The sequence below is a fragment of the Petaurus breviceps genome, unplaced genomic scaffold (genome assembly GCF_028583685.1).
Source record: "Petaurus breviceps papuanus isolate PSGF00001 unplaced genomic scaffold, PetGlider_PUasm1.0 91133, whole genome shotgun sequence".
Lineage (NCBI taxonomy): Eukaryota > Metazoa > Chordata > Mammalia > Diprotodontia > Petauridae > Petaurus > Petaurus breviceps.
In genome coordinates this window covers 29,691,022-29,702,775 of record NW_027187419.1, presented here as the reverse complement: position 1 = coordinate 29,702,775, position 11,754 = coordinate 29,691,022, and the positions used below count along the sequence as shown (strand labels likewise).

The 11,754-nt window shown below is 40.0% G+C and overlaps 1 protein-coding gene across 13 annotated transcripts in view; it reads left to right on the top strand.

Annotated features, from left to right (window-relative positions):
• Positions 1-11,754, top strand: part of AMOTL1 (angiomotin like 1) — a 254,555-nt gene that overhangs the window by 161,377 nt on the left and 81,424 nt on the right. For all 13 annotated transcript variants that reach the window (XM_069080086.1, XM_069080085.1, XM_069080083.1 and 10 more), the window contains one exon: positions 7,694-7,979. In XM_069080086.1, coding sequence (XP_068936187.1) covers positions 7,694-7,979 — 286 coding nt within the window. The remainder of the gene's footprint in view (positions 1-7,693; positions 7,980-11,754) is intronic.

Sequence of the window (11,754 nt, the reverse complement as noted above, 5' to 3'; positions counted from 1 at the left end):
GTGAAATTTTACATGGCTACTGGGTACATTGATATTGGCTCTGTTACATGGGAAAATCGGGGTGAAGTTTCAGGCATTAAAATTTGATGGTTAAAGGCATGATACTCTCATCTCATGGCCATTATTTTGAGTTGCACAATTCTGGAGGGCTAGCCTTACAAAAGTGGGGCCCATTTAATGTGTGTATTGTTCAATAAACATTAAATACTAAGTTCTGGGCACTATCTGAACTGGTGGGGTATGAAGAAAGGCAGAAAATAGTTCCTGTCTTCAGGAAGCTCACGATCTAATGGTATTTATATGGTAAAAGTAATAGGGAGAGGAAATAGAGTTGACCTGTTCAAAAACTGAAGTCATAGTTTTACTTGGGGGGAGGTAGAGTGGTTTATACCAGGGGGGAAATCGTAATATTGTAGATTTAGGGTTGGTAGAAACTGCAGAGGCCATGTTATTGAACAACTTCATTTTACAGATGAAGAAACTGAGGCCCAGAGAGGCTGAGTGTTTACAGGTGCTCTGACTTCTTTCCACTTGCAAGTGTTCAGAGTCTAGGGCCTGCTGGCCCCTTTACCCACTATGCCAGCCTGCCTTTTCAGCACTTTGGTGTTAGGTCCTAAACCAGAAGATGTCATACTTTTGGGTCCTAGGTCCCCTTTTACTATTAAGGATTATTAAGGACACCCACCCCAGTGATCCTGGGGGTTTACTGATCTGTAAGGTCAACATGTGAGTTGTATGATATAGCAACCCAAAGATCTAATAGGCAAAAAGTCCAACATTAGGGAGGTAAGAGTGCTGAACATGGTCCTGATCAGAACACATCTGGAGCTTGTGCTCCCCTCTGAGGGCCACATTTTAAGAGAGCTTTGGTAAACTGAAGAACATCTGGAAGAAGTGATTCAAGATTCTTTTGAACTCCTCGTTGTTGTTCTATAATTTTAGTTGTCTGACTCTTCAGGACCCCATTTGGAGTTTTCTTGGCAAAGATACTGGAATGGTTTGCCTTTTTCTTCTCTGGTTCATTTTACAGATGAGGAAACTGAGGCAAACAGGGTTAAGTGACTTGCTCAGGGTCACACAGTAAGTGTCTGAAATTAGATTTGAACTGGGGAAGATGGATCTTTCTGATTCCAAGCCTAGTACTTTATTCATTCTGCCACCTTGCTGCACTTTTGAACTCCTTGAGTTCATGCCACATGGGAATCAATTGAAAGATCTGGAAAAAAAAGCCTTGGCTCAGAGTGGACTTAATACTTATTTGTTGGCCTGTCACATAGAAGATTTATGTCTGCATGGTCCTATTGGAAAGAACTAAGAGCCCTGGGAGGAAGATTCAGAGGCAGTTTTGTTTGATATCAGGAACACTTCTTAAAGAGATATCCAGAAGTGTCTCAGGGGCAATGGGTTCTCTACCCCACTGAAGGCCTTTAAGTAAATGCTAGAGGAGTGCTTGGTGGTGGTATTGTAGAAGGGGTTTCTTTGGTTTAGATATTGGTTGGACTTAATGGTATCTGAGGTCACCTCCAACTCTTAAATCTGGTTTGAATTTCATTGTTTTGGTCCTTGTCTTATGGGAGCTTTGGGCCAGGATATACATAAAGGCAGTAAGAATAGGGTTTGTCAGTCAGTCCCAAAATAGATTTCCCCATTGGATTCGATAATAAAATGCATTGTTAAAAAATATGCACATATATATACACACACATATCAAATATATGTGTATATAATGTATATATAGACATACTATATACAGAGATATAGATGTACTATATATAGAGATATACACAATATACATACATATACACATTTAATACAGATTCATGTGTGTATATGTATATGTATATGCATGTGTATGTGTATATATATTCTAACATATATTTTATTATTGAATCCAATGGGGAATCTGTGTAGGATGTGTATATACACACACATACATATATACAAACATACATACATACATACATATCCATACATACACTGCATGGGAGAAAAAGGAGAATATCTCCAAGTTCTTTCAGACCTTATCCTCTATTCCCTTCATAGTTTATCTGGTGGATTATCAAATTAGTCGTTACCCCAGAACAAGATTTGAGCACCCAGATGACAGCTTTCCTGGATGTCAGGACTAGTGAAAACCAACTTTGATTAAAACAACAACAGCAACATAGCTTTTTCTCTTTTTGCAGTTTTTGCTTTGGGCTGGCCTTGGACATGTCTTCTGTGGCCAAACAGATCTTTGTAGCTAAATACCTAGCAAAGATGAAGAGGAGACATTCTGACTCCTTCCTTGTATAATTAGGGCAGTTCCACAAGCAGAGAGAATGTTTTAGGAATGCTTGTTGTGCCTTATGGCCAGGGGGTGGGCAGGATTGTAGGAGCTGGATTCTTGGTTTGGGGGTGATCTTTTGAGCATTTCTCTGATGTAAACACAGTAATTCCACTATTCTTCTCTGTTTTGTAATCCAGATAGAGAAAATCCCAAGGCTAGGGTTTTGCTCTGAAAATGACATAATGGCAATTCTATATTTCAGAAGCCTAAGAACCGCATTTATTTATTTACATTTAACTATCCTCTTAGCAAAAAAACACGGAGAATTTTTCCAATTGTGGCTTGCTTGGTCTCCTGATTGCCCACCTTTATTCTCAGACTTAAGGATAAAACAAATCAGCAGGTACAATTACAGTTATCAGAGTTGGTGACTTGGTTGACACTTTTTTTCCCCGTGAAAATTTCAGTACTTCCCCCACCTTGTAAGACCTCTCCCCTCCTCCCTTCCAAAGAAAATTCCTTGAAAAAGTTAGTTTATCAATTGTTAAAAGAAAAAAGAAACCAGCATTATCATTGTATTTTATTGGAGTTTTGTTGCTTATCCATGATTTATGTTGTTTTAATCATTGTATATACTGTTCTTTGGCCCTGCTTTCTGTAATCTGTATCATGTCTTTTGCCCATGTTTCTCTGTATTCATAATATTCATCATACCTTATGACACAGTAATATCTCATTACATTCATATGCCAAAATTTTTTTAGTCATTTCACAATCATCATACACATGTTTTATTCCTAGCATTTTGTTATCACAGATGATGCTACTCTGAATCTCTTTGTGCCTGTGATGTCATTCTTTGCTGTCAATAGCTTCTAGGATTTAGACCCAGTAGGTAATCTCTGCATCAAAGGGTATAAACTATTTTAGTCATTTTTCTGGCATAATTCCAAATTGTTTTCCATAGTTTCACTAGTAGTGAATTAGCATGACTGCCTTTCTATATCCCTAACAGTGATGAGTTTTCCAGTCTTTTAGCATGTTTGCTAGCTGTTTTAAGTTGCATTTTTCCTAATTATTAGTGATTTTGAAATTTTTTCAAGGGGCTATTGGTATTTTTTGTTCATTTCTCCCTTGTCTTCTTGCTATATCTAGTATCTTTTTTGTTCAGTCATTTTTCAGTTGTGTCTGACTCCATTTGGGGTTTTCTTGGCGAAGATACTGGAGTGGTTTGCTCTTTCCCTCTCCAGCTCATTTTGCAGATGAGAAAAGTGAGGGAAATAGGATTAAGTTACTTGCTCAGGGTCACACAACTAGTTAGTATCTAAGGCTGAATTTGAATTAATGAAGATGAGTCTTCCTGACTTCAGGCCTGGAACTCTACTCACTGTACCACCTAGCTGCCCCCAAGTATCTTTAGTAATTTATAACATAATAATGGAGATAGTGGGTGCTCTTGATTTGCTCCTGATCCTATTGGGAAAGCTTTCAGTGTTTATCCATGCAAATAATGCTGGCTTTTGAATTTAGATGGATACTTTTTATCATAGCAAGGAAAAGTTCTTTTATTTAGTGTCTAACTTTTGAGTATTTTTATGTAGTTGAGTGCTCTGCTGATATGAGCATGCTATTTTTATTATTTTTGTTACTAATAAGATTGGTTATGTTTTTAGTGTTCCCAGTATTGAACCATCGTTGTATTCCTGGTAAAAATCCAACACAGTCATAATGAATAATTTCAGAAATATATCGTTATAGCCTCTTTGTTAATTTTTTCCATCTCTACTTTACAAAACCTTAAAGTTCTATAAAAATATCTATTGTTATTATTAGTGATGTCATATTATTAGCTGTAGTATTATTATTGCTTTACATCTACTCACTTTGATTATCAAGCTCTATGTGTCTCATAAAATGAGCCTGGTAAGATACTGGTTTTCTGTGATTTTGCTAACAGTTTATTTAGCATAGGAATTGTTTATTCCTTATATATTCGCTATTATTCACTCGTAAATTCTGCAGAGCTCCCAAGGTCTCCACCCTCAGACTTTCTGACCCTTCCGAGTATTTCTCAGGGGCCCTCCACTCCTGCTTCCTCCAGACACAGAACCTTGTATATTACATACATCCCTGGCCTATCTCAGGTCATGGTGGAAGGCAACCCTGCACTTGTGGTGGCTTGGTTGATGGCTTTCCTTTTCTGTTGCCATGTGCTTCTGGGTCACTTTTTGTATAGTACTGGTGTGGAAAAAAGTCGTTTACTGTAGTTTCTCATTGTATTTATCTCTTATTATTCTGTCTGGTGAGAACTTCAAGGTTTTGCTGGAGTAGATAATGAGAACTGGGTGGTCTGCCTCAGATCCAATCAGCTTCTTTGAGAGTTCCTACCTATCTTTTAAAGTTCAATTCAAATGCCCCTTCCTTGAGGAGGCTTTCCCCGATTCCCTTCGTCCTCCATCAGTATGACCCTTCGCCCCCCACCACATTTTAGGTGACAGTCACTTGGACCCCTCTGATGTGCTTATAATGTTTTTAGCACTAAATTATTTGTGTATGAGATTTGACCTGGCTTTGGACTAGATATTTGAAGGCAGAGACAGATTCCCTTCTAAATTTTATATCTTCCTAGGTTGTTAGCATATTACTCTACCCACAAATAGAGCAGTTCAGTCAAGCAACAAGTATTTTATTCAGCACTTATTATAATCCAGACAAATGTTTGTTGAACTGAAGACCCTGTTGCTGCTATCAAGAGGCTTGTGAACTAGTTTAGGATTAAAGCATTAACTTTATTTTTGTCTCAGTGCTCATGATTAGGTTTTTTTTATTGCCACATAACTAAATGTGAATGACAAGATTCCTCAGACAGTGAAGCAGTATCCAATTTGTCCATAAATAAAATGGCCATAAATAAAGCACCAGAACCACAGGTCATCAGTCAAATCTAGATGAAATGGACCTGAATAAAGCATGGGGCAGAGCCATGCCCAGGCATGCTGTGCAGCCCTGAGTTCAGATTCTGGGTTATTCTATCACCCTTCACAAGAAACAGCACCATCCCTCACAGCTTCTTCATGGGGAAAGGATCCCATGCTATCAGATCAGTAAGCCTACTCACTTTGGCTGGGGAAAGGGACCTTTGCCTTTAAACCTGAGGCAGTAGTAGAATTGGTTGCCAAGTGTAAACTCTTCTGTAAAAAATCCCACACCCTATTATAGGATTCAGCCAATATTCAGGAATGTGCTTCTTCAGGTCTACAGAGCTGACAGGTTTGATCCATTCTTTCAAGGAGTTCCAGTAAACTATGAGAGAGATGGCTGGCTCTACTAAAAAGGGCTCAAGAAAGAGATATCTCATTCCTTCTGACCTGAGATTTAATGGCTCTGCACGTACATGTGAACGTACAGATATGTAGATTCAGGGACAGAAACATGTTTCTTCATTTGGATGTGGTCCATCATTCATTAGAATATGGAAACACTTGATTTCCCAAAGAAAAGCCAAGTAGTTATGCAATATGGAAAACCAGCCTATAAATCTTCTCGTTGACAGCATTCCTTTCTATAATTGGAGGACTCTTTGAAGGTTTGAACCTTCCTTAAGGAAACAAGAAATTCTACTTTTCTCTACCTCTCCTGGCTACCTTATATCCCAGTTTTGTAAAGATTATGGGAGCTGGTCTGAGAGGAAAGACTGACTAAAGAAAGACTCCCTCCACTCTAGAAGGGTACCCCACAAGGAAATGCCTTCTCCATACCATGGAGAAGTGTTAACACCATACCAGCATCTATCCTTGGTTATATTTCATTTAGTGCAATTCAACAAATATTTGCTAAATTCCTACTACTATGGTCAGTACAAGGTCTACAAAAACTCCCACCACCTTTAGAGAGCTTATTTTTTCCACAACATATATATGAATAAGTAAATGCAAAATACCCTCAGTCTGCTACTTAACTTTTTTATGCTGGGTGTATCTCTTTGGGGCTTTAGTTTCTTCAGTTGAAAAATGAGGAGGTTCCTCTCAGCCTGTTGTCTCTAATACCCTGGACTTCTATCTTGTTCCTTGTACCTTTATTGAGTTAATTTGGTATACATCAACTAAATAACTAGGACAAAAGCAAAAATGGTCTCTGATCTCAAAAAGCTTACATTTACCTATGGAGAAACTCTGTACACAAGTGAATACAAAACAAATGCAGCTAGGTGGAATATGTGGATAAAGCCCTGGACTTGGAGTCACTTACATGCTGTGTTACCCTGAACAAGTCACTCTGTGCCTCACTTTCCTTATCTGTAAAACAAAGGGGTTGGAATTAAATGACTTCTAGGGTTCCTTCTAGATCTCAATCTATGATCTTACGTAAAGTCATTTCCAAGGCTTGGGTGGGAGAGAGATTATGATTTCTATTATAGGGATCAGGAAAAATTTTTTGGAAGAGATAGACCTTGCACGGAGCACGGAGCCCAGGGGGATACTTAGGGTTCTAAGAGGCATTGACCTAAGCTGTTCCCCATGTCTAGAATGCATCTCTCTTCCCCTCTGCCTCTTATATCACCAGTTTCTTCCAAAACTCAGCCAAAGTGCCACCTTCTACATGAAACCTTTCCTGATGTCCACCTTCTTTCCCCCCCTCCAATAGGTAGCTTCCTCACTCTCCAAACTTCCTTGTATTTATTTTTTGTAAATATTCTCCATCTACTTATATAGATATGCGTTGTCTCCTCTGTTAGAATATAAGCTTCTTGAGGGAAGGGACGGTTTTACTTTTGTCTTTATATCATCAGTACCTAGGACAGTGCCTGGCTCATGATAGATGCTTAATAGATACCTATTGGTTGGGGGCAGATGAGCAGAAGGACACAGGCAGTGTTATAATGAGACAATGTGTGAGCCTTGCTATGAAAAAGATTGTAAACCCCCATCCCTTCTTTGCAGAAATGGAGGACTATGGGTTTGGAACATCACATAAACTGTGAGATTCATTTGGTAGGTTGGTTAGTTTTGCTGAACTGCTTTGTTTCTCCTTTTTTCTTCTTGGTTTCAAGGTTTGGATTGCTGGTTTATGGGGAGGGGAATAGAAAATTTTTTTTAAAGATGTTGATATAAAAACAAAAAAAAAATCAATCCTTTTTTTTTAAGAAGAAAAAAAAGGCAGTGAGAGAAGGAATGATTCTCAACTGGGACCTGAAATTCCTGGGCCTAGTTACCACGTTTGCCCTTGAGGTCCTTTGCAGTCTTCTGGTCTATCAGATGACTGTCCTCCCTTCTCTCCCACCAAGAATCTAGTGTGGTCTCCTTTAGCATTCAGAAATGCTTTGATGTCCAGAGATAGGGAGGGCTCACATTGTTATTTCTGCTTTCATGCTCCCACCATTTCCTCTGGGGTCTGATGAATGCTGTTCTTTTCCTTTGCTTTCAGCCGGCCATGCCAACTCCCCTACCCATCGATGCAGCAACACAGCCCCATGTCCTCCCAGGCCTCCTCCATCAGCGGCCCACTGCATTCGGTCATGCCCCCTCCCCTCCCATTGGCCATGTTGCCCCAGCAGCCTCCGCCTGCCACTCCTCCGGGCCAGCAGCTTGGCCCCGAAGCTTTTGCCATTGTGGAGCGGGCACAGCAGATGGTGGCAATCCTATCTGAGGAGAACCGGGTGCTCCGGCAGGAAATTGAGGGGTATTATGACAAAGCTGACAAGCTTCAGAAGGTATGTATTTGACTCTGGGGGAAAAGGGTAGAGGAAATGTTCTTTGGCATGAGAGTTTGGGAGTGTGGGGCCTTATTTATCCTCTTACTGAGAGACAGTGTAGTTTAATGGAACAATTGGAATAAATAAAATCCTACCTCTGACACTTATTATCTGTGTGGTAGTGCTGTTGTCTAGTCATTTAAGTCCTGTCCAACTCTTCATGACCCCCCATTTGGGGAGGTTGTCTTGGCAAAGATGCTGGAGTGGTTTGCCATTTCCTTCTCTAGCTCATTTTATAGATGAGGAAACTGAGGCAGACTGGATTAATGACTTGCCCAGGGTCACACAACTAATGTCGAAGGCTATATTTGAACTCAAGTGTTCCTGATTCCAGATGACTGTACCACCTAGCTGCCCTTATCACTTGTGTAACTATGAGAAAATCCCTTCACATTAGTTTCCTCATCTTGTAAAATGGGGTTAATAATACCTGTGATATCCATCTCACTTGGTAAACTGTTGTGAGGTAATGAGATGATTTATGGGAAATGTTTTACACACTCTATACAAATACCAACCATTATTACTGAAGATGATCAGTTTTTTTCCTAAATACTAGAAACTCAAACCTCTCAAACTTAATAGTTAGAGAGTCCTGAGAGATCTGGTGCCCAAAGCCTCAAGTTTTCAGCCAGCTGATCTGAAGCAAATTCCTTATCTCTGTCCCTGGTTCTGTGGGCTAACTCTCAGAATTATAGACTATCTGGGCTCAGTGGCTTCAAGGCTAGAGTGTTAGACGAGTTCAGAACCTTCCTGTCATTTATTAGCTGTGTGATCCTGGGCAAATCACTTAATTTTGCTGAGCTTCAGTTTTCTCATCTGTAAAATGGGGCTAATAGCATCCATCTCACAGGGATGTTATGAATATTGAAGGAGATAAAGTATGTGAAGTGCTTTAAAAAACTTATTTTAGAAGAGACCTTCAGAGATCATCCAGTTCAACCTATAAATTTTAAAGAGGAGAAAATTAAGGACTAGAAGGGTAAGGTGATTTTTCTAGGCTAGCACAGCTAGTAAGTGGTAGTAGGACCTCAAACCCAGTGTTCTTTCTACTACACTAAGGTTCTTCCCCTAAACAGTCATTCTACCTAAATGGACCCTCACTTTGTTTTCTTGAGATCACAGTTCTGGTCTTAAGAAACAGAAGACTTGGATTCAAGTCCCAGTTCAGACTCATCAGTTTTAGGATCTTAGGCAAAAATTACTTAACTTTCTCAGAGCCTTCAGTTGCCCCTCCACTGTAAAGTGGGGTGGTCTTTGTCACACTGTGCACCTTTTGGAGTTGTGAAGAAACTCTTTGTAAAGCTGCAAGTGCTATATCTGTGTTAACTCTTCTTGTCCAGTGTGCACAGGTATTTACAGATTCAGAGAACTGGTGAACCAGAAGGGATCTTAGAGGCCAAGCCTTTCCTTTTTTCCCCTAATTCAACACATATTTGTCAAGCACCTACCATTTGCAAAGTACTGTATTAGCACTAGTAACACAAATAAAAGAGCTCAAAAGCTCTGACTTTAAGCAACTTACATTAAAAAATTAGTTTTAACATTATCTTCATTTCCAGTTAAATATACTCCCTCACCCAATGAGCCATCCTTTGTAAAAGCAAAGAATAAAAAAGAAAGAGGGGGAAAAAGCATTTCATTTCAACCAACCAACACTTCAGTCAAGTCTGCTAGTATATGCCCTGTTCCACACCCATGATCCCCACATATGCAAGGAAAGGTTATTTTAGTGAGAGAGAAACTGAGGTCTAGATAAGTAAAGTGATTTGCCCAAGTTTATGTAATTCTTTAGTAGCAGAGGGAGAACTAAAAACCAGGTATCCTAACGCAGTGTTCTTTTACTTGCCTGAATAAGCCATTGTCAAACTAGGACTTTACTTTGACCCTGTGTGCGGCACATTTTATGTGTTGCAGGTGGAGTTGGAGAAGTAGAGGAAAGACAGAGGACTAGAATGATAGACAGGTAGTGATTGACAGCTTCAAAGAGGAGAGGTCACCCAAGCTCCTTGCTGGAGGACAGACCTGATGGAGATGACTGTGAGATAATCAAGCAGACCCAAGAGTCCTATTGAGCGTCTGCCCTTGACTTAGGAAGGAAAAAAAAAGGACATTTGTAACTATAGACAAGGATGGAGGCCTTTTTACATTTTCAAGACCATTGTTGGATGGGTGCATTGACAGTTAATCACCCATTTCTTTCTCTGCTGGACATTTATTTCACACTTGGACCACAGGTGAAGAACTCAACTTATATTGGTTGAACAGGTTATTTCTTTCTGATCAGGACTTCCACAAAAGAGCCTTGTGTATTCTGAGTGCCCTCAGAAGCCTCCTACTAAGAATCTGGAGCTTTCCCCGTGATTGATGGTCTAGTCTAGGCATTCCCAGGCTATGTATGCCCTTGTCATGCTCATATGGGCATGACTGTTATGGTGTCTGGGATTTCCATGTGAATGTGGTGACTTCAGTCACTGTGGCTGGAGGGAAGAGAAAGGCACTTATTGATCCAGAGGCAAATATGGACCGTCAGATAAAGTGCCCCTTAGATGTAGTCATGTGGTATTCTAAATGCTGTTTCTGTCCCATGATTTTTGGTCAAACCCCTCTTTAGGCTTTAGCTTGCCTCTGAAAAATCTTGGGATAGGGCCTCTATTTAATGTGACCTGAGATTAGTGAATGACTGACTCAGCATTTTTCAGGAAACAAGTATTTCTTTCTTTCCCCTAATGATAATGGCAGATAGGCCTTGCATAGGCCCATCTGAGGGTAAAAATCTGGATCTTTTGACATGGAATGTTGTTGAATGATTACAGGGAGGGACCAGGTGTTGAGAGAGCTTCACACTATTTCTTCTTTGGCTTATGACTCACAGTACAAGCCTGAGCAACTCACTTAACTTCTTGGTGACTCAGTTTCCCCATACAGGACAATGGGACAAATACTGGTAAGAGGGTTTTGAAAGCCTCTGCTGTCTAGTCAGTCTGGTGTAGTGTAAAGACCATGGGATTTGGTACCAGATCACCTGGTTTTGAATCTTAACCCTGCTACTTACTTAGCTTTTACCTTAGGCAAATAAGTCCCTTCCTTGAATCTATAAATTGAGGGGTTTAACTAGATTATCACTAAAGTTTCTTTCTTGTTCTTGATTCCTACGAAATAATTAAGTCCTTTTGTTTTGTCTCCCAAGCTTTCTCAGCCAGATGCCTGTACTTCATTGACTTGGCACATGGGCCAAATTGAATTTTAAAAGTCAAGTTTTGACTTGTCCTTGGCCTAGTGTTTGTTGCTATCAGCAGCTGTAGCCCAGAGGCTCTGGAACTCTTCCTAGTCTGTCATTTAAGTAGCTTCCAATGGATTGAAATCATTCTAGTTCCAGCCCTTCCTCTTTCAGAACTACATGAAAGGTGTTGTACTGAAAGTCATAGGGTCATAGATTTGGAGCTGAAAGGGACTCTCCTGGTCATTGAATCCAACCGCTTCATTTTACTGGTGATAGAACTGAGGCCCAGAAAGGTTAAATTAGAGAGCTAGTTAGTATCTACACTTCTTCCTGACGCTAAGCTCAGCACTCTATCCACACAGTCAAGTGCAGTCTTAGTAGACCACAGAATTTATCTGGAGAGCCTCAAGTAGGGAGTTTGTAATTCGAATAGGAAGGTGGAGACAGAAAGGGAAAAGGCTGTAGAAGAATCCACAAGACTTTTAAACTGCCTGGATATGAAGCTATGGG